General features: G+C 37.7%; 1 protein-coding gene and 1 long non-coding RNA gene across 2 annotated transcripts in view; both read left to right on the plus strand.

The window, feature by feature from the left end:
• Positions 1–207: 207 nt before the first annotated feature.
• Positions 208–4,729, plus strand: LOC135083526 (uncharacterized). The gene is made up of 4 exons (XR_010259632.1): positions 208–279; positions 2,456–2,585; positions 3,727–3,911; positions 4,553–4,729. It is a non-coding gene; the product is annotated as an uncharacterized LOC135083526 (long non-coding RNA).
• A 331-nt stretch (positions 4,730–5,060) lies between these two features.
• Positions 5,061–24,131, plus strand: part of LOC135083209 (cell adhesion molecule DSCAM-like) — a 36,087-nt gene continuing 17,016 nt past the window's right edge. Inside the window, exons 1-8 of the mRNA XM_063977943.1 lie at positions 5,061–5,085; positions 5,445–5,642; positions 6,192–6,392; positions 9,656–9,816; positions 11,306–11,498; positions 14,114–14,231; positions 17,084–17,238; positions 17,943–18,056. Of these exons, the coding sequence (XP_063834013.1) occupies positions 5,061–5,085; positions 5,445–5,642; positions 6,192–6,392; positions 9,656–9,816; positions 11,306–11,498; positions 14,114–14,231; positions 17,084–17,238; positions 17,943–18,056 (1,165 nt within the window). The remainder of the gene's footprint in view (positions 5,086–5,444; positions 5,643–6,191; positions 6,393–9,655; positions 9,817–11,305; positions 11,499–14,113; positions 14,232–17,083; positions 17,239–17,942; positions 18,057–24,131) is intronic.

Below are 24,131 nucleotides of genomic sequence, written 5' to 3' on the forward strand. Positions count from 1 at the left end.
AGCCGGGTTATGTGGGACTTTTATTTTAGGTGGCTGGCTTCTCAAACTACGGGCTGGGGCCGTTCTCCTTCCCCATTGTCTGCTCGACACTCCAAGACGGTAAGTTCCAATTAGGGTTACCACCTCTAAAATTTTTCAACAGGACAAGACGCGTGAAAACCCCGGATTTTGAAGGCCACAAGCCGGGTTATGTGGGACTTTTATTTTAGGTGGCTGGCTTCTCAAACTACGGGCTGGGGCCGTTCTCCTTCCCCATTGTCTGCTCGACACTCCAAGACGGTAAGTTCCAATTAGGGTTACCACCTCTAAAATTTTTCAACAGGACAAGACGCGTGAAAACCCCGGATTTTGAAGGCCACAAGCCGGGTTATGTGGGACTCTCCCCGCTTGCTCAGTAAAAGCGAGTCCTACCCACTAAAACCCGACGAGGTCCACCGGAGTACAAAAAACGGAGCCGCGAGTTATTGTCCTAGCTCGGACACTAGTCCACAGCTCCGCCTCAGCGCCCGGACGCACCCTAGGCCCCGAATGCGCTAATTTGTAATGTCTTCAATTCATTCGCGTTTCATATCTAGTCCACACTCCAATTACGCTCCATTATCATTCCAGCTGAAGTGCAATTTGGTATCGCGGTAAAGTTCACGCGCAAACAACGACAAAACAACGGATTTATGCACTTTCCATTAAAAATCCTTTTTTTTTTACTAAAAATACTAAAACACAGCATAACTATATTCGTGAAGCGTTTGACTTGCGTGTGCGACAAAAGTAGCTTACTGTCAGCTTTGACTCAAAGGCGCAGTTGCGTTCCGTTTAAGTTACAGCCTCGTTTGAACTAGCTGTCAAAACGACACCGCGATACGGATTTGTGCAAACAGCTGATGTTCGTCGTCCAGTTGCATTGCAGTTGAAAATTTTTTAGCGCAATCGGGGCACTGGATGCTCCTTATACTAGGACAAGTCCGGGGAAACCCGGACGGATGGCAGCCCTAGTTCCAGTTAGCGTTCCCAAACTGGAATTGTGACTAAGATATAGGTCGTTACCGGCTACAATCGAGTTTAATTTGTATTGTAATGGCTCCTGCTGTAATGTGAATTCTCAAGTTTTAGTGCTTGAGATTTCACGAGAATCTGTGTTGAATAGCGATAGTTCTGTATGGTGATTACATTGTTGGTTTGTTGCTACGTTTTAGTATTTAAGTACTATGAAGATCATGCTATTGGTGTAATAATATTTAATTTCACGGGTATAACAATGAAACTGACGCTAAACTTAGTATAGATGACCCACGCTGAACTGTCCCACCAAACTCAATGACAGGGGGGCGCTACCATCGTTCAACTATATGGTTTTCAACATGGCAAAAATCGGAACCAGCGATCCGGTATTGACGGTGGCGCCCCACTGTCAATGTCACGGATAGGACAGTTCAGTATTTTGGAACTATATAGGTCTAGAGAGAGGGTGTTTTTGAGACGTCAAAAGTCAGGGAAACTTCAGGTATGCTTTAGATTTGTATGGTCTGTCATGTCATAACATGTCAATGTCGCCTCTCCCGCTCCCACACCTCAGACACTGACTGAGTTATTATTTTTATTGTTCCACGATAGATCACATTAATGGGCGCTCGTTTTTATTCAGAAGTTTCTTCAAATTGACAATTTGACAATCGCATATCAACCCTTTGGCTATAGTTCCAAAATACTGGACTGTCCTGTCGATGACATTGACAGTGGGGCGCCACCGTCAATACCGGATCGCTGGTTCAGATTTTTGACATGTTGGAAACCATATAGTTGAACGATGGTAGCGCCCCCCTGTCATTGAGTTTGGTGGGACAGTTCAGCGTGGGTCATCTATAAGATCAAAGTGTAGTAGACAATTTGACATTTGTCACTATTCAGTTCACGGCTATGAACCGCAGGTAATTGGCCACAAATAATTAATATTAGAGCGTTTAGATTATTCAGACGATATCAGTATTGACAATAATCAACGGAGAGAAATTCTAAGGGATTACATAACAGCTGTTACTAAGGGCTTAACATTTTGAAAGGCCTAAAGGTCAAAGCAGACTTATCAACTGGGAAAGGGATCAATCGCCTTTTGCTAGCTGTCATCGCCTTACGCGCGCTGTCAACCGCGAAGCGAGGCGTTTACGTTACGGTGCGGATAAGTATGCGTTGCAGTATGGAGTTTCATACGAAGAATAAGTTCTCTCGAGTTCATACGGTTACGATCCCTTTCCGGGTTGATAAGTGTGCTATTTCCTTAAATTGTGCCGTCTCTTTTTTTCTTTTTTTGTCTTGTGTGGTGTACAATAAGTGTGTTCTCTCCATCTATTTTAAACGTTGAACTAATAATTAATTTTCTGTAATGTTAAAATGGTGTAGGTGTTTATGAATATGAATAATTTTGTTTGGAACCCTTATTAAATAATATACTATGTTTTAGTTCCCGACGCCCCAGCAGAAATCAAGCTTCTATCGCAATCTTCAAACATATTACTGGTCAGCTGGAAAAAGCCACGACAACCGAATGGCAGGCTGCTACATTATACAGTTTATTGTAAACCCACTGCAAGGTAAGAACTATGTTTGTGTTTCTGTCTCCTTTATTTCCTATAGTATTTTTCTTTAATGCGTAACAATAGGATCGCATGCCAGAACCTCCAATAAGGTGGTAGACGAAGTATCTCTAAATTATTAATAACTTGAAAAAATCGAACTGCCTAAGGCGGGAATTGAACCCACGACCTTTCCCGTCCCAAGTCCACTTTGATCACCCAGGTGATCTGTTTTATGCGGTTTTTAGAAAATATAAAAAAAAAATTATGTAAGTACCTACAACAATTGGACATGTGACTATTCAGAGGAGGTGTGATTTGTTTGTAGGTGATCAAACGACACTAAAATAATTATAATAGGTAATTTAACTGGATTACTGGAGTCCACTTTGATCATCCAGGGCAGCGTATTCGTGGGTGATCAAAGGACACTAAATTGTCGCTGGAAGTCCACTTTGATCACCTGGGTGAACAAAGCCAGGTGATCAAAGTGGAATAAACCTTAGATTTGTATTTACAAATTAAATTCCAATTTTTTTTAAGTTGCTTAATTTAATTATTTTTATTAAAAGATTCACGTTGGAACTTCCAAGAAGGCTAAAGAAACCAATTATATTTCCAACGTGATTATGAAAATCGTGTTGAGAGTTGTTCGTAACTAAAACTTTTAATTATTCGAAAAGTTTCCAAATTAGTGTCATAAAAACGTAGAAGCACTCATTTTAATATTCATTAAAATCATTTCTAAGTATTATTATAAGTATTATTTATCTTTTTTACTTTTAGACTGTTTTGGGATTATTCTGGCCAACAATATTTATTATAATAGTTTATTTCAGCTCATTGCAGGTGAACTATGATCTTTCATAATAAAGTTTCTATCATTAAAATCAATGTTAGGCTGAGTTCCACCACCTTATTTCAGTTGTAATTTTAACCATAACACGTGTTTTTGGATAGAGTTTTATATACTTTTGACGTTAAACTTGTTTGTTTGTTTAAAGTTAAAGTATGATGGTGCAATCCAACCTAAAGTTTCGTTGAATATAATTATCTTCCAACTTAATTCATTAGATATTGTATTTTGTTCACTATATCAAAATTCTGCATACCCATAACAAAGTTTTCCATTGTGACTGAAGTAACCAACTCTTTTTAGCAACGACGGCCCCCAAACCCTTCGGATAGACGCACAGCAAACGACTGATGCTTATGAGAAGACTCAAACAGTAGAACTGAAAGGGCTGAATGAAGGCAGACAGTATGACGTATGGGTCACCGCCAGCACAATCATCGGTGAAGGACCTGAGAGCAGGAGAGTCACTAACACTCCTTCACAGAGAGGTAAATGATTTTTCTTTGGAAGGGCGTAGGTACTTCAATATGCTAGTAAAAATGCGAGATCAAGAAGTTTGAAGACTTAGGACTATACTCGTTATGAAATCCCAAAGACTAATAGCTATTTGGCTCTCTTTGCGGTAGCCGCATCACGTTATATCGATTTGCGTCTCGTTTATCCAATGTAGCGCATGTCTAAAAAGGTGTGTAGCAAAATAATACGATGTAGGTATTAAAAACATGTGTAATTAAATAAAAGAATAAACGATGCACACAATCTTCAGAATTTATTTTTTGTAAGTGCACATAGACACTCATATTCACTGATATTATTGCATTGTTATTGTAATTATGTATCTTTACTGGTAAAAGCTTCCAATCTAGCTTAATATCTTTTCTGGAAACAACTTTAAGAAAGCACAGACTACTTAGGCACAGAACAGACCGTGAAACGCAACTGCAACGAAAGTGCAACTTTCTGATGAATGAAACTGAAAGTTTCAAACTGGTCGCGTCATGTGTGGTCTCTCAACGGACGCTATGGCAGAAACATAGATGCAACTCAAAAGTAACTAGCAGTTGCAGTTTCGTTGCAGTTGCGCTTCACCGTCTGTTCTGGGCCTTACTTTCATTTTGTTTTCCACCAGTTGTGGCAGGCGTAGCGTCATTAGGAGGAGAAGTGACTGTAGCTGTGAGGAACTCCCTCCTCCTAGAGTGCAAGAGTGTCGGCTCCCCCCCTCCTAGGACCGTGTGGTACCACAACCAGAACATCATCACCCACCACCCCAGGTTTACCAGAAACCGGGACGATAGCTTGCTGATTAAAAGTAAGTAATGAATAGACATTAAGGCTGAGTTGCACCACCTTCCTTTAATAACCGGTGTTTTTTGTATGGAGTTTGACATACTTTTGATGTTTATTATTGTTAATGTAAGATGGCATTTGACCATGATGACCCAGCCGAACTTTTTGTTGTTAGTTAATAAAAATAAATAAAATTAAATAAAAATAACTTAAACTTTTGAAAAATTAACAGTAGCGAGCCACCACACATGTAAAGAATTGGAGAAACTATAGTCGGTGATGTGCTAGATTTTTGTTCCTTACTTTTGTTATTGAGACCATAAAAACTACAGTTAGAGCACTTTCACATTATGGCGTTAGAAGCGCGGCAGCAGCGTTTTTATAATGTGAAGGCATGCATCCGCTGTCACATAGTATGAAATATTCGCGCGTCTGTCGCTCGTTTGTCGCGCGTCTGTCGCTCGTTTGTCGCGCGTCTGTCGCTCGTTTGTCGCGCGTCTGTCGCGCGTTTGTCGCGCTGCTAAATCGCCTAAATGTGAAAGCGCTCATAAATACTGTCTAACTTTTGTTGTTCAAAATCATTATTTTTCTGATTTCACAATTCAACGTATACTTAATAGACTCCTAGTATACACCTGTAGAAGCCAAAAAAGTCACGCTCTATCGATTCGCGACGTGTACATTTTTTTTATTTCTCTTAAATAATTTGTAAACCTCAAGAATATTTCCTCCAGGTATAGACCAAGCTCTGAGCGGCAACTACACCTGCCTAGCCAAGAACCTATACGGTTCCGACTCGGTGGTGTACACGGTTCGAGTCTTGCCCTTGCCAGACCCTCCAGCTATAAGGGCTACCCCGTATAAGGACTACATTGTGGTGGAATGGGATGAGATCAGACCTTATGGGAATGACACTTCGAATTTGGGTATCAGTGAGTATGACATTAGAAGTACAATTGTAATTTTTTGTATTTTTGCTCTACAATTTCCAAAACAGGCCTTTTTAATTTTAATATCCCACAAAATAAATTTTCACGATATACTTTTTAATAGACTTTAGTAAGCATTTGCCAAAACATAGCATAATTTATTGTCATAAGACAGATTAGCTTACATTTGACGCCTGATTAAACTAATTTAATTCTATTTAATAATCTAGAAGATGTCTTTTGAAACGTCTACAAAGTCTTCCAAGTTGGACAAAGTCTTCCAAGAATTTCCCCAACTGGTTGCAACAACGCTTTCCACGACCTTTACCAGATCGCCTGTCCACCGAGTGCGAGTCATCCCTATATCTACAAAGCCTTACTTTTCCGATTCCTTGGACCGGCGACCTCATAAAGGTAGCAGGAAGGCGCTGGGTGCAGGCCGCTACCAACTGGGCAATATGGAAATCATTGGGGGAGGCCTATGTTCTGCAGTGAGCGTCCTGTGGTTGAAATGATGAAGATGATGATGACTATGACTACATTTTCCCCTAGGTTACAATCTAACCTGGCGTGAAGGCGACGGCCTCTGGCAAGAGGCCTGGCCAGTAGCCCGAGAGACCAGGCTGCCTGGCGTCCAGCAACACACCCTGGCTGGGTTGAAATGCGGGACCAAATACTCCGTGAGGGTCACCGCCACCGACAGCATTGGGACGTCTGTGCCGGCGCATGCTGACGTCATCACTTTGGGAGGAGGTAAATGTCGATACAATTTTTCGTTGATTTTTGGAATAAAATCTAAGCTATGTCCTTGGAAATGGTCCCAGGATCTTAGAATAATTACTTTTATTATGCAAGACAGGGCAGGTATACAATATTTGATCGCAATCGCACCTGGTGTTAAGTGAGATTGCGCCTTGAAAAAGCCCGGATTATAGTATTCAGGAAAGACAGCAGCAGGCAGTGAATTCCAGTTCCTAGCTGTTCGCATTATAAAAGAGTTATCGAAACGCTTTGTGCCAGCTGGTGAAATGTCGACAATGTAGAGATTGTACGCTAACCTGCGTCTGGTTCCCCGGTGATGGAAGCCTTGCCAGTCAGTTCAGCAGTTTAAGCATGAAAAGGCTGACTGAGCTACTTTCGGATTTATAATTAAATAAATATTATATTAAATATGGAAGCTACAATCTAACCGTGTGGCGAAATATAAAATAGGTTTTGTGGTTAAATCCCAATCATCCAACATCAATATAATTATGAACGTAAAGCTTTTTATAAGCCTTTCCATATTTCCTCTACTATTTAATTCTATTTTATAGCACTTAAAATCGCTTTGAACGAAAACTAATCTAGTTTATTATAAAACGGAGATAAATATGAAGCGGTTTTTAGACGAGCTTATGAAGCTTTTTAATTCCATTACCTCTGCTCGAGGTAAAGATACTTTTAATGAAAGTGGCGTCCATTCTGACTTTGGCAATCAGTTAAAGTATCCTAATGTGATTGTTGCTTAAAATATTTAGACCTGGAAATTTGTCGGGTTAAAAACAAAATATTTGTGCTTCAAAAGATCAAAATCCAGGTCTCTTGAGAAATTATTGCTGGTACAGTTAGCGTCAAATAGTTCGTGACTCTAAAAGTGGCTAAAAATTTTACAACCCAACCTTATTCCAATTGAAACAAAGATGTATTGCGATTTTTGGGTACTTTGAGAGTCACGAACTACTCGACGCTGACTGTACCTGGTACAGAAAACACTCATGGTTCTATTTACTCATCTTCTGTAAGATTTATTTTAGCATTTAAAGGTCTAATATTTTTTTCCTAGGTCTTGGTTTGTCCCTATAGGAAAAGTCGTCAAAATTGGTTATTTAAAGCTATGCATTGTATTGTAGCGGCACATCGCAAAGATTTCGCCGAATCGCGCGACGCGGCGCCGCACTGCTCGTGTGCCCGCCACAGATACTTCTAAGTTCTATTTAATGCTTCATTTTCAACCACACCAACGCGTGCAGATCGCCATCGCTGGCGCGATCACGGCGCGATCATAGGGAAATGACAGGTCGCGCGGACTGTCATGGGTCGCGCGACCTGTCATTGGCCTTTGATCCCGCCGGCGATGGCATCTGCACGCGTTGGTGTGGTTAAAGCTCAAGACGAAGCAGCGACACTGCTCCGGCGTCGCACCACCATCGCAATGCATCGTGTGCTTTACTCATAAGCGTGAAAACTTAATAAACTTTTCTTTCGAATTAGGTATTTTCGGATCTCATTTATTTTGTAACATTATTATTTATTGTCATCGGAATCTAATCACTTGAGTCAAGGACTCTGATTTATCTTAATTGAAATTAATTAAGTAATATCCGCAGTAAGATTTATTCCCAAACTTCGGAAACATTACTGACCTAATTATCAAAGAAAACAAATTGAACTAAACTCGAGTCTTTAAGTATAATTAAGCCCTTAAGTTACATTCGAAATGATTGAGTCAGCGAAATTTTGTAGGATTGTTTGTACTAAGTAGCTTACCAAGTTTTCTCCGAGTTTGCCCGTCTGTATAAATTTTATAGGATCTGTCTGGATTTCAATTTATTTAGGACGGATTTTGCCATTAAACGAGTTACTTTAAACTAAGTTTAAGAGCTGCCATCGTCATGACGAGAGCATGTTTGCTGTCACCTGTTGTGCCTGATGTCTCCAGAAAATTAATGTAATAATAATAGAAAAAAAACCTTCTTGAAAATAAATAAATGTATCAAAAATTATTCTCATTTTTATCAAAGGCAATTATTAACAAAGTATTTTTCTTTTTAAAACAGGACAGTAAAAAAACCACGTTGCTGACAATGACAACTCTTAGGCTAAGTTGCACCACCTTATTTTAACCGTAACAGTAATAATAACCGGTGTTTTTTGTATGGAGTTTGACAGATTTTTGACGTTTGTCAAAGTTTAAGTAAGATGGTGCAACTCAGCCTTACTTACACACTCTGGTTAGACAACTCTGACTTAGACAGTCACAGAATATACCTACTGAGAAATGTGTTTAGTAACAAGTTTAAATTGCCATTGGAATAAATTGACACTTTTTGTAACATTAGCGTATTAAGCTTACTACAAGGGGTTAACGGGTCTATTTAATATTGTCTAGCGCTTGCTTAATTCAGTCAGTGCCTGTGGCATGGGAGCGGCACGGGAGGAGTGACATTGACATATTATGACGTGACAGATCATACAAATGTGAAGTCTCGCTGACGTTTGACGTCTCAAACGTCCCGTGCCGCTTCTATATCTCAGGCACTGATTGAGTTAAGTTCTAGATCTATAATTATGTAATATTCTATAAAAACAAACGTGTTTACGATTGTTCAAGCTCATAATTAATTGCGTCGCTGCCCTCAGATTAACTTTAGAATTTTATTGCGCTTCAAAGAAATAGATTAGGTTCATGATAATCTCCTTGAAAACTTAACTCGTTAGGGCTTAGTGATGAATATTGTAATATTCTAATCGAGCCAAACTAATTAATGAGATTCGTTAGCGCATCAATCTTAAAATTAAGTTCTTGGAAACTTCGTGGATGAGTTTATAGGGACGTGAAAAACAAAAAGTTGTTACTAGCGCTATTTTGTTCAATTCTTGTAGCAAAAAAATTATAACTTGGTTACTGACTCTAAGCAGAAGCCTGACGTTACGTTATATCATCATTTCAGCCATAGGACGTCCACTGCTGAACATAGGCCTCCCCCAATGACTTCCACATCCACGGTTGGTAGCGGTCTGCATCCAGGCACCTCCCGTGACCCTCACCAGAACGTCGGTCCACCTAATGGAGGGCTTACAGGACTATTCCCACCTCTCGTTCCCAACTCCTGTGTAGCCAGGATCTACAGCTTGACCGCCAATAAGAACCCAACCAGTGAAGGTCAAGTTTGTCCCGGGAAAGACTAGCCCACACTACATTTTCTCTTAAAGCTTTTTAATGAGCATTCTTTTAAACCAGCACTTCTCCACAGCTCCGATCTCCCCACCATCGACCGACTGGCTATGGAGCAACGCCACCCATATTTACATCCAGTTCAGCGGCTGGGACGATGGCGGCTGTGACGTCACCAAGTGGGAGGTGGAGTACAGACCTCTAGGATCCTCGAACTGGATCCGAACTGACAATAAAGCGGTAAGTTTGATTTTTATGTGACGTAAAAATATAGGGCGGTCGTAAAAAAATAAGTTTCGTTTTTTTTTTCATATTGCGTCTTCGTGCCTTGAACATTGTACTTATTATGTCAAGTTCTAGAGTATTTTATCTTCAGTATCTTTACTAAAATAAAAAAATGGATATTTGATAAATTATAGATGAATAAGGAATAACTGTTTGGGAAGTAAATACATGAAAATTTGATGTTCAAAGGTTAGGTACATTTATTAAGTGCACAAAATAAAAAGGTTTATCTATAAAAAATACTATGAAACAAACATTAGATCTGGTAAAAATGACCCTTAGTAAGGTAGTTTTTTATTTGATTACAATAGTACTTTTGTAATTTTTAGGCTCTATTTTTATAGAACCGAAAAATTATGAGCTTTTCTTCCGTAAAATTATTAAAGTTCCTTTATTTACATTGACATTTAGAGCGAATAACAAATGCCTACATTTCTCCCTAAGTGTCTTGAATTGATGCCAATATCATTTTATTACGTCAATATGTTTGCCTTGTATTTGGCAAACGTTTGGCAAACATTAACCAATATGGAGTAGGTATTCGATAACTTTATTACAGACTAGCGGCCGCCCGCGACTTCGTACGCGTGGATCCCGTTCTACCCCCTTAGGGGTGGAGTTTCATAAAATCCTTTCTTAGCGGATGCCTACGTCATAACATCTACCTGCATGCCAAATTTCAGCCCGATCCGTCCAGTGGTTTGAGCTGTGCGTTGATAGATCACTATGTCAGTCAGTCAAACGGTCAGTCAGTCACCTTTGAGTTATGTATATTTAGACTACAGAATACATGCTATATTTCAACAAAAATAAATGGCTTCACTTACTGTATGGTTAATTTTTTGTAGAATTTATGACAGGTAAGTTTATTTTACGAGGCTCGTTTTTATGGGTAATGAAATACTTTTATAACAGTTTTATTCCCCATTCAGACATTATGGAAGTTTTTTTTTCACAAAATATTATGAGTAACACTATGCAAAAGTTATATTAAAACAAAGAGCGTACACTATACAGGGTGAAAATGCCAACAGTTGCCAATTTTTTTAACGTTATATTTTTTTTCAAAAAAAAAAAGTATGCATACCTTATGTTTTAAAGGCTAACTAAGGCTTCTTTTCGCCCACCATAATGTCTATAAGTTTTGTAGTTTACTGTGCGTGCTTATTTTTCTGTGAACGAAGTAAATTACCCACAAGTGCCGATTTTGAAACCGCGCCACAGAATAAGTAATAGTACCAAGGACCGCGCGCAGCGTATTACTTTTACATGACGGAAAACTGTAGTAGACGTGAGAAAATGCAAGTTTAGCAGAATTTAGGACACCGTAAAAAACCTAAAATTCGCCAAAACAAATAATAGTACCAAACATTCTATACTTTTGCCTGACTTTGCAGAAAAAGGGTCATGTTTTTATTCCTTCTTATTCGATCTTTTTGTCCAGCCCATGGACCTCAACCTCGGCTGGAGTTACATCGAGGGCCACTACCAGGCCCCCCCTCTGCGGTCCATCCCCACTTCGTACGCGGTCGGCTCTCTCGCTCCCGCCAACTGGTACCAGCTAAGAGTGACTGCGACGAACGATGCTGGCACCGCTTCTACCATCTATACTTATGCTACGAAGACGCTGGATGGAGGTGAGTTTCACTTTTTTGGTCTAGGTTAAGACTCTCCCATGGAGACATCGCGTTTTATGAAGGTACTCTTTTTGTCGGATAGACCCTTTTAGTAGTATAAGATAAGGCTGAGTTGCACCACCTAACATTAACCGTATAACTTTAACGATACCCCGTGTTTTTTTTAGTGGTGTTGACAGATGGATCAGATCCATAATGGAATGTAATGAAGGGGCTACTTATTCCAGATTTGTCTCAATACAAATAGGCTTAATATAATCAATTGGATTGATCAAATTGGGGTACTTATCATTATTATCTATTGAAATCCTAAAAATAGGGTAAATATTACGCAACATAATGAAATACGTAACTCAACTGGGTAATTTAGAAAATATATTTACTTCGTTGTTGACAAAGTAATTGGTTTCTAAGACACAATTAAGTTACATAAACAGAGAAAAACATACCTTTTTTTCGTGTCCTATTTTAAGCAAAACGACCCTCAACACCAAATGTGTCTCCTCTCCTGTAAACCAACAAAATAGAACCGAGATCATATTATCTTAGAATATTCTAAGCATTTTAATTTTAAGCACGAAATATTCAAAGCTTTTTAAGCCCGCTTTGAGCACTCTAATTTAAAATTGTTGGCAAATCTTGACACATACCGAAAGGGCATCGCAATAATGCTGGCTTGTGACGTCATCATTGATTTAGCCCAATTTTTTGGTTTTCAATTAGGCATAGAACAAAAAAACTATTAAGACTATTTTAATTTCTTCGTCTATAAAGACACCGTTGCTTTAAGGACTATACACACCAAGCTTGGTGTCGACGGCTTTATATAAAAGAATCATAACGACGTTAAATGACCATACGTCGTATGCTTTCTCTATGACTCATAATATCTGGCGGATCGGCAGCTTTGGTGTACAGATGCAGTATACTGTGTAACAGACAGCATTACACAACACAATTCTTTCGATATTATAGTGAAGCAAAACTATTAGTGGTCCTGCGTAAAGAAGAAATAAAACAATCCTAAGAGCCAAAGCACACGATGCAAAGATTTCGCTGCACCGCTCGTGTGCCCGCCACAAATAATATTTCTATATAAGACGACGCAGCGACACCGCTCCGAAATCGCACCGCCACCGCAACGCATCTAAGTAGGAAGTGTGCTTTGGCTCTAAGCAGGAAGAAATCTTAACATTTTCAAGGCACCCCCACACATAATAATCATCGTCTAATTTCCAAGTTTATGAATGACAGCGCTCGCTGACTTTGTCAGTTGGTAATAACCAAAGTTTGGAGGATCCAACTTCCTGATCAGCATTGCTGATTGTCAGCAAGTCGGCAGTTGCGAACAATTATATTTGAATTGGTAGTGATTTTGCTGTACTGTTTAATTTGAGAACTTTGTAGAAAGCAAGAAGCATTTACGTAATTTTCTTTTTTATTATGATTTTGTAAACATTTAAAATCACTTAAGCTTAAAATAAACGTGCTCGAATAGTTTTATCCACGAAGTAGGTAGGTATATCGAACGTTTCATCCACGAAGACGCGCCCCACCACTTTTTGGTCGAGGGAAGCGCGGGGTGCGGGAAATTTGATTCGAGCAATCCGAGCATCATTATTGTAGTGTGCGTGTGCACTCATGGATAATTTAGCGTGTACCGATAACACTCAAACATTAGCGAAAAAATGGTGGGGCGCGTCTTAGTGGATGAAACGATCTATGTACTAGCAATAGTTCAATAGTGTCATGAGTTTGTGCTAGTAATGAGCATGTAATTGTGCCTTAACGGTAGATAAATGAAAGATATTGCTGATTGTATGTATATTTTTCTTCCGTATCTGATACTATCTAATTAATATTGTGACAAAGTGACCTCCCCGGAATACCTTCCAAAGCTTTAAGTATTTCAATGGAAAGCTGAAATAGGTTAATTAAGGTTCAGCCTAAATCTTAATTAATTCTAAGACTGAGAACTTTAGGAACTCTCAGTCTTTTGTAACAAGTTTTATTTATCCCAAAGAGACTAGAATTTATGTTTTGCGAATTAAAGCTTCAATACAAATTGAAATGTACTTTAATTGAAATGGACTTCACTTAAAATGATTTCAATAAAAAAAATAATCACTAGCTTTTGCTCGCGGGTTTGTCCGTGTGAATTTCGTATCTAATATCTCTTTCTCTATGCCAATCGTCTTCGTCTAAATTGGTTCAGTGGTATAATAGGTATAAGCTTGAAACGGTAACAGACAGAGAGTTAATGTATGGATATATCGGGAATCAATAATAATTTAACACGATAGCAATGTAAAAGCTCTTTGTTATGATTTTGGTGAAGCCGCGGGCAAAAGCTAGAAATAAAGTCTTCATAGAGATTTTTATCCACATTTATCGTAATAAAATGTTATTATTTGTTATTACTAAGACATGTAACTAAACAATAAAGTTTTAAGTAGACCAGAATGGTCTACTAAAAGTTTTCCCACTTTTCGTGCGCTTACTATCTATCTAGGCGTAAGTTGTTGGCCTGGTAATATCTATAAGTACCCTAAAAGAGCCGGCTACTAATAATTTGAATTCGAAAACATTAAAGATTGAAAACTATTTTGTCATAGAGGAAATCGGTCCACCATCAGAGCTGTTCGACCTGAACATGCTGGTCATCATCTGCAGCTCCATTCTGCTCGTCATCTGCCTGTTCGCATTCTTCTGTATACTCTTCAGGAGGCATCGGTGAGTACATAGAATAAGAGACTTGTTTATGAGACATAAGTTAATCTATATACAGGGTGTCCCGTAATGTAACGTCAAGCCGGAACTGGGTGTTGAGGCAAGTTGTGCTGGTTATCAGAAAAATATAAAAAAAAATCTATGTGGCATATTTTAAAAATAATAGGCATTTAAAAAAAATCTAAAAATTCTACTCCAGGTGACGGTCCTTTTACTCGTGTTGCCACAAATCTTCACTTTTTCCAAATTTTTTTTTTGTTATGTAACCCTGAATAATGCTTCTCTAAATTGTTATCAAAATTACAAAACCAGCTGCTCCAACTTGGATGAAAAAAATAAATTATTCCCAAAAAAAATATCAAAATAAAAATTTTACCTAGTTTAAACTGACTGTACTGAAAAAAAAATTGTACTACGCAAGTGTGGCAAGTGACGTCATAATTTGGCGCATTTAGTAAGGATTCCAAAATGGTATAACACTTTGTAAAATCTTGCTGTAATTGTCAACAATTTTTGTTTATTGGAAATAATCCCGTTTTTAACTTTATCTACCTTGGTTAAAAATATTATTCTAATGTGCCCAAAATGCAAGTTTCTGGCTTAAGTGAAGTGGAGAAGACATTTTAAAAGGTATGAGCGGGACGGAGAGGGCCATCTTACCAAGCAGGGATGTTATGGATATCCGTAACCGTAACCGAAACTATCGGATATCCGAAATAAAAAAATGTCCATAACCGTAACCGAAACTGATTCAAAAGTTACGGATAGTTTCGGATAAAGGCCAAACTGCAAAACTCTATGAAATCTGCAGTATACAGCCGCAGCTGCAATGCCGCGCTGCCGATTTCATGTAGTTTTGCAGTTTGCGGTTGCAGTTTGCGGTCTGCGACAAGTCTTGGAATTGTACCTTAAATCTTAATATTTGTTACCAACTTGTCTGGCATTCGCTGGCACCATCTAATATGCCAGCCTGTTTTACCTTTATCATACATAGGTGTCGTCTTAGTTGGTACATAAAGTAGCTATGTGGGTCACGCAGCATCTTGCTATTTGAATTATACCTACATTTTTGAAATTCTAATAATTCCGTAACCGAAATTATCCGAGACTTTCGGATAATCTGAAATGATTTCATATCCGTGACCGTAACCGAAACCGGTATAATATTATTCTAATATCCGTAACCGTATCCATAACCGAAACTTCATATCCTTATTATCCCTGTTACCAAGTACAAGTGCAGGCAGAGCAGGTAGTAAAGGCGCGCGCGCACGGGTGACTTTTGTCACAGTATGTCAACTACTAATTACCGTCATGGTGACAAAAGTTTCTGTGACTGTACGGTAGTCAGTCACAGAAACTTGAATTTTGGGCACATTAGAATAATAATTTTTAACCAAGGTAGATAAAGTTAAAAACGGGACTATTTCCAAAAAACCAAAAATTGTCGAAAATTCCAGCAAAACTTTACCAAGTGTTATACCATTTTGGAATCCTTACTAAATGCGCCAAATTATGACGTCACTTGCCACACTCGCGTAGTACATTTTTTTTTCAGTACAGTCAGTTTAAACTAGGCAAAATTTTTATTTTGAAATTTTTTTTGGGAATAATTTATTTTTTTCATCCAAGCTGGAGCAGCTGGTTTTGTAATTTTAATAACAATTTAGAGAAGCATTATTCAGGGTTACATAACAAAAAAAAAATTTGGAAAAAGTGAAGATTGGTGGCAACACGAGCAAAAGGACCGTCACCTGGAGAAGAATTTTTAGATTTTTTTTAAATGCCTATTATTTTTAAAATATGCCACATAGATTTTTTTTCATATTTTTCTGATAACCAGCACAACTTGCCTCAACACCCAGTTCCGGCTTGACGTTACATTACGGGACACCCTGTATACAGGGTGTTAGGTAAATGGGTATATGAGCCGACACTAGCCCATGTTAACATGGTCATATAAATGGTATGGTGAAGTCAGAAAATTGATATCTTCATTTTAATTATTTTAACTTTCATACAAATCGGATTTTATAAAATTTATTTTGGATGAAAATTAAAAAAATCAAAATGATGATATCAAATTTCTGACTTCACCATACCATTTATATGATCATGTTAACATGGGCTAGTGTCGGCTCATATACCCATTTACCTAACACCCTGTATAAAAGAAAGTCGTGTTAGTTACTCCACTTATAACTCAAGAACGGCTGAACCGATTTAGCTGAAAATTGTCAGGGAGGTAGTTTAGAGCCAGGAGAAGGACATAGGATACTTTTTATCCCGTTCGAAATAAAAAAAAGTCTGCTTATTTATTGCCATTAAAGCGGAACAAAGTTCGCCGGGTCAGCTAGTTGAAGATAAAACAAGAAAGATAGATACGTACGTCTAGAGTCGGCCGACATAGGTTAAGAATATAGACTAAATAAAATCTGCAGAAGGCATAGATAAGATAAGTAGGCATAGAACATAGATACATGTATGCTCAGTTCAGGCAGGAGACATGGCAGTTTAGACATAAAATATACATGTGAAGGGTCACGAAACGTAAGTAAGTAAGGCATAGAACATAAATACCTGTAGGGTCAAATGGGTAAGTAGGCAGAGAATAAAGTTAAGCCAGGAAACAGGTACGAGTCAGGAGATATAGGTAAGTAAGGTCAGTAGTAGACAAAAATACGCGTAAGGTCAGGACTTCAGGAGACACAGGTAGTAGGCATAGACTTATGTAGATACGTGTAGAGTCACAAGAAATACAATCTTTACAGCTCACTCATTCATACGAGTAGAACAAAATTCAACTCAGACCCAGTTCCCATTATCCTATTTACAATTAACCAATCTCCCACCAGGCAAAACTACTCGTCCCAATACCGGCACTCCATAGCTGACGAGGTGAAGTCCCGCAACGAGAGCGTGGCGTCCCACTCGGAGCACAAGGAGCGGTATGCGCACGCGCCGCGAATATACACGTCGCCCGCGCACGTCAGGAAGGCTAGTAAGAATGGTGAGTGGAAAAAAATATAGTTTTTTATATTGTGTAATGTAGGTATTACATATTCATATTTATATAAATTATTTATATGTTTTCCAAATAAAACAAAATCAAAACACTTAAAAAACCGTCTTAAAGGCCACCTTCTATCAACTGAGCGCGTGGTAAGTAACTTGCTTCTGAATGTATGTAACTTCCTACTTTTTTATATTTTTTTATATTTTTAAACCGGCAGACAGTGGTGACTGAGTTTGTTGCGGCGCTTCTTCTCAGCACTTGCCAAATGTTTGTCTCGAAGCGCTGGTAGGGCAAAAAAAGAATGAGACATGTATAGGCTCCTTAAGAGCATTTGACGATTTGCAAGAACTAATTTAATTAGTCTATTACAAATAAAGATAATTTTGATTTTGATTTTGATTTTGAACAATTTTATAATACTTACATATTTTACAAACATTTTAAATTATTTAAAAACTAAACTTTCAAAATTACTTTTTTGTTTACTATTCTATTCAATATTAGACCTACCCTGTCTGGGAATTAATTTCATCAAAACATAATTATATCGAATTCAAATTGTAACTGAGACAGTATTGGTTTTCGCTTTAGAACTTTTCTTTGAAACTAAAATTCTCAAGTTCCTATCTTTTCTGTAATAAGTAGTATTTTTCTTTTTGTCAATTAATTAACGTTTTTAACGTTTTTTTTTTGTTTAGAAATGTTCGAGATAAGTCCTTACGCGGAGTTCGCGCTCGGCTTCCGAACATTCGACCACGTGGAGAACCAAGACCTGCCCAGTCGACTGCCCAGCAGGCCGAGGTTTGATACAGGTAAGTCATTATCGTCATTATGATCATCATCATTAGTGCACCATCATCAGGTTCCACAGCGAGGCGAGGTAAATGAAGGGATTCTATTGGTTTTTTAACGACACAGTTAAGAGTTGCATCTCAAACTAATTTGAAAAAAATATTAAATAACTTGAAAAAATCTCTGGCCGTAACAGCGTAATACATTTGAAAATTTCAACGGGTTCATCCAGTGTCGAAGTAGCTCAGAATATGGAAGAGCAGTTGCCCGGCAAGCGAAGAGTCGTGGTTTCAATTCCCGCCTTAGTCAGTTCGATCTTTACAACGCATCGCTCGCTAAGCATCCTCGCACATCTCTAGTGGAAACGCAGCCTTAGCCGCCTCTTCTCGACTTGAATAATGTTTAATTTCAATACTATGTTTCCGCGACAACAAAACAAATGAAAAAAAAAAAATATCCAATCCAATCAGGCTGTAGCTATACGAGTACAGGCAAGTTTTGATCAGTTCCCAAATTAATTAAGAAATAATAGACCCATTTTAAAATTGCTTCATATTCCCAATCCACAAATGTCGACATACACGTCACACAATGTTACAACAATGTTCACCACCGCATAGCATTCCACAGTCTTTGCCAATCATTTCATTTTATTGCCCGGAAGTAGTCATAAATTTAATTTATTTGCTCGATTCCCGCTACATTCTATTTATAGATTCACCAATAACATTATGTTACAACTTCAAACATGACTACTGATTGCTCTTAGCAAATAAAATAACGAATACATAATTATTAACAGTGACGTCCATGGGGATTCGAATTTCTCGTTGCCAAATAACAATCCGTGGAATCACCAACCTGTAAAATATTGAATCACTTTACGTAATTTTATCGCATTTTTATTTTTATTTGTTTACAACATTCTTCCTCTTTTTTATGTCATTTGGGTTAAATTTTCTTTATGTGACCTTAAGATTATAAAAACCTGTAAAACACTGAAAAAAACATACCAATTAAAAATAAATACATCGTTTTCCCCATTCGCAGTTAAAAGGGGAGTATTAATACTACTTCTCCCCATAAATCTTCGTGTAACATAATAGGGTACAATATAAAGCCGCAATGTGACACATTCGGGATAAAACCTGTTTTGCCCGTAATCTAATTTATTGTCCCCAATTTTTCTGTAATTTTCAATTACTTACATTATTATTCCCATTCGTAGTTAAACTCTCCGTTTTACCTAATTCTCCCCATAAGTCAACGTGCCACATAAGGTACATTATAAAGCCGCAATGTGACACATTCGGGATAAAACCTGTTTTACCCAAAATCTAATATTGTCCCCCATTTTTCTGTAATTTTCACTTAGTTACATCATTTTCCCTATTCGCAGTTAAACGTCCCCGTATAACCTAATTCTCCCCATAAGTCAACGTGCCACATAAGGTACATTATAAAGCCGCAATGTGATGATAATTTTAAACATCCCACAGTACGGTACGCCAAGTATTTCACTTTATTGCCACGGGAGCGGTCGTAAATTTAATTTATTTGCTACATTATATTTTAGATTCCCCAATATTGCTCGTTGTTTATGCGTCGAACGTAATTGCTTATCTGGCACATTTTATCTGAAACTTCCTCTTTGATGATTTATGTACAAGATAAGGAATGTTGAAGTTAATTTTAATATTGTACTGTTATGAAAACGTGCACGAAAAAAGTTGTATCTGTAGGTACTGCCTATACATGTAGGATGTATTATTTTTTTTCGTTTTGAAATAAAAAGGGTTTTCCAAAAGGTCCACAGCTCTATTGTTTTCAAATAATGTAAGTTCATACTTTGATTTTATTCCCAACGGGAATCAGCCGGTTATCAGCAAGCTACTTTAAATTCTTACAAGCTTTTATTTGAAACTTGCGTTAGTTTATTATTACATAATTTAAATACAAGACATTTTTGATTTCCTCCTGAATAATTAATTTAACTATTAGTTAATTTAGCTACTATGTCAGAAATTAACCTACTTAACTATCAGAAATTGGGGCTCAATTTCAAGAAGTAATTTAGATTACGTATCTAGGTTATTTACTTCAAAATAAATTTATAGGAATCACTTAGTTACTAAGTAATCCAATATCTCTGATTACTTACAATAAAATATTAATTTTCTTCTATTGATATTTGAGCTTACAACTTTGGTATAGATGGAACAAATAAGGTATCAGGTTTACAAAAAATAAAGGACTAAAAGCTGCTGAACATGGTTTGGCTGAAACGAATTTGTTTTTTTAACGTACACGTTAGGGCAACGGGTTGTGTGAACACAAATATCACACACGTCCGATCCGAATCCGTCAAAATATGGATCACAAAAAACTATTAGAGAAATCGGATGAAGAATACCGGATCTAGTACGTAAACTACCATACGAATAGTTCTAATACCTACTCCAGACTGTATACGGGACTATTCCCACCTCTCGTTCCCACCACTGCAACTCCTGTGTAGCCAGGATCTACAGCTTGACCGCCACAAAAACCCAACCAATGAAGGTCAAGTTTGTCCCCGGGGAAAGTTAAACAGTCATTGGACCCGCAACCAAAATTAATCAGAAGAACATAGGAGGAGTTCGAAATTAAGGTTCGACTTCCCTCCATTGCAAAGCGGATGACAGGTGACAAAAAAAAGGTTTAAAACCTTTAAGAAAAGATTATGCACCACGGACAATAAATAAAAATTAAGGGGGCCTATCTTATGAGCAATTAGCAACTACCTGCCAATAGTATTTTTCACAAAATCGCTTAAAAGCACGGAAATTTCTCCAGACCGTATGTACCTTTAGTTGCGGATCTTATGTCTCTATCTAAACGCCTCTGTGTGTAGCTAGTAGTAAGACCACCTGCTTCAGACCGTAGGTCTCGGCTACTACTCCCAGTGGGAGAAGAGTTTTCTGTTTGGTTGGCCGTTTGGTGTAGTGGTTCGAAACGGATTACTATTCCGGAGGTAGCGGGTTTGATTCCCGCACAGTACAAACATTTGTGTGCATGAACATATTTGTTTGTATTGGACTGGGTGTTTTTTATGTAAAATAAGTATGTATTTACAAAAAAAAAGTATTTAGTATGTTTATATCTGTTGTCTAAGTACCCGTAGTACAAGCTTTGCTTAGTTTGGGACTAGTCCCAAACTAAGCAAAGCTTAGCGCTTCTAGAAGCGCAGTGTAAAATGTCCGGAGATATTTATTAGTTCCTTCCTTTACCTTCGGCCTGATCATCATTTACCATCAGGTGAGATACAGGCCAAGAGCTTCCTCGTTGTGGATAAAAAAAAAATATTATTTTTCTTAGTCTACCTTGTGAGTTTCTATCATCTTACCTAAGTGTCGCCATATAATAACAATCGATGGCTCCTACGTATAAAGGCGAAACTGCCGCTTACGCCTTTTTCCAATTATTTAAGAAATGATTTCATTTTGCTCTAATCTATAACGTCAGTAAGAAAAAAAAATTTTTTTTCCATTAGATACAAAATAAAATTTTAGGCAAATAGGCGTATGTGCAAAACTACGCCACGTATAAAGCCCAATCATACGATTCGTCAATCTATACGAGTAGTTGCTTACATAAATATATATTTTTTATAATCCAAATCTTAAATAAAGCCATGAAAATATTTAGCAAATTGTTTTATTTATAAATTATGACACATTATATAGTTATTTAATTTTTAGCGTTAAGAGTCGCATCTCAAACTAATTTGAAAATTATAAATAACTTGAAAAAATCGAACTGCCTAAGGCATCGTGGGTTCAATTCCCGCCTTAGGCAGTTCGATTTTTCAAGTTATTTATAATTTTTAAAAATATGACACATTATGTTAAAAGACCTAACTAAATCTCGAGCACAGTATATGGGCGTATTTGCGATAAAACGTAATAACGATACATTAAACAACTTTTTCTAACTGATTTATTATTGATATAGCACATGATAACAATTAAAATAATTACATGCATAAATAAAGAGAGTAATCGCTTAAAATATTATATTTACGTTGTCATTTAAGTCTCTTTACGTTGAACAATATACATGAAATTATAGAAATGTGACGACGTAAAAGGGCAATGCGTAAAATCTCAAAATATATAAGAAAAATATAAAAATTGATAACAGCAGTAGCAAAAGCATTACATGTTAAGGCTAAATGTGAAATTTCATTAAATTCGTTTTAGTAGGTCAGAAGATATGACCCAAAAATATGGTTCTGGCCACTAAAATGGCTCTCCTGTAAAATTTACTTTTTTCACTTACGCCAGTATACGTAGGAGCCATCGCAATGTCAGTGAGATCGCAGGTCAAGAGTTTCCCCGTCAGATGTCTCGTTTGACAATAGACCAGAATTTCAACTCAACAGGTTCCAACTAGCTACTACGTAAGAATTTAAAATTGATAACAACAAAAGTATACCTTTACAATGCTATTGTAAGTATTGTAACCCAAACTCAAAGAATTGATCCCTTAAACATTTTCCTTTAAAAACGGCACAAAGAAACCATTAGAAAATAGGTTTTTATTTTTTATTCTTTGACTCGTTGTGGATCGAATCTTTCAGTATTCAGAAGGCATTCAATCAATCATGCTCAGTCATTGCCTTTTGATAACGAATTCGGTTTCGGTAAAATATTGCATTGATGTTTATTTTAGTTTTTTTAGATTCCATACGTTTTTGCGATTACTTTTTTTGGATGTTTTGAAAATTAACTATTTAGAGTACATTGTCTTCAAAGGGTTAGCGTGGTGACTACAGGGTCGTTATGTTGCAATATTTCTGGTCTTATATTTTAAAATCCTGTAAAATGATCAACAACTCCGTAGGTTTCGACGTGTTGCTTATTGGGCACTTTTTTGAATTTGCAAGTTTACACTATTTACCCCTAATAACCGCAAATCACAAAGGAATAAAAGCTTGGTCGATTTCTACTACGCTAAAAGCTGAAATCGTTCGTCTCAGCCGAAAGACGTCCGCTGCTCGACAAAGGCCTCCCCAAGGATTTTCACAAAGACCGGTCTTGCGCCGCTCGCATCCACGCACCTCCCGCGACCTTCACCAGATCGTCGGTCCACCTAGTGGGAGGCCTGCCCACGCTACGTCTACCGACTCGTGGTCGCCACTCAAGAACTTTCCTGCCCCAGCGGCCATCAGCTCTACGAGCTATGTGCCCCGCGCACTGTCACTTGATTTTAGCGATTCTGCGGGCTATGTCAGTCACTCTGGTTCTCCTACGAATCTCCTCGTTTCTGATTCGATCACGCAGGGAAACTCCGAGCATAGCACGCACAAAAGCTGAAATAAATCTTTGAAAATACCTTTTAGAAACTCTAACGAGTAAACCTTTAAAAACAATAAAGAATATTTTATACTGGACTCTACAATATTAAAAAAGTACAGTTAACCAAGTTTTTATTCAGATTCTAAGTTTATTTCATGGACTTCGGTTTTACGTTATCTGGATAGTAAACGAAGGGAGTTAGGTGATTGAAAAGCTATTCAGAATACATTGTCACTGCTGTGTTGGCCCATAAAGAGATAGTTATACTGGATGTGCCAAAAGTATCTTTCCTTTCAAAACATTAGCTCGAAAGTGAGTTTAGAAAATTCAAGAACTGGAACAGAAATGCGGAAAATGTTTTTTTTGACGATTGTGTCAACCCTCCTTGGGTTATGTTTTTCGTGTTACGAGTATTTATTTATATTTCTTGGGCACGCTCATAAAACTAAACGGTTTGGTGGATTGTGAGGCGTCGTTAGATTCGTCTCAATTGTAAGAGTGAAAATTACTTTTCAATTTAAGTACACAATTTTTCAGTCAACGACTGGGGCTGGGATTTGTTTTTTTTTTTCAACAATATTACTGTATTAAATGTCCTGCTTCGATGTAAATATCTAAATAATTTTGAGTCATGCTCTTCCATTCTCTTTGCATCAGTGGCTGATTCAGCAGCGCGCCACCGCTCGGTTTCTTCAAATTATTGGACGACGTGCAGTCTTTATACTGATCAATTCACTGCTGGTCCCAAGACAGTTT

Source organism: Ostrinia nubilalis, chromosome 23 (genome assembly GCF_963855985.1).
Source record: "Ostrinia nubilalis chromosome 23, ilOstNubi1.1, whole genome shotgun sequence".
Classification (NCBI taxonomy): domain Eukaryota; kingdom Metazoa; phylum Arthropoda; class Insecta; order Lepidoptera; family Crambidae; genus Ostrinia; species Ostrinia nubilalis.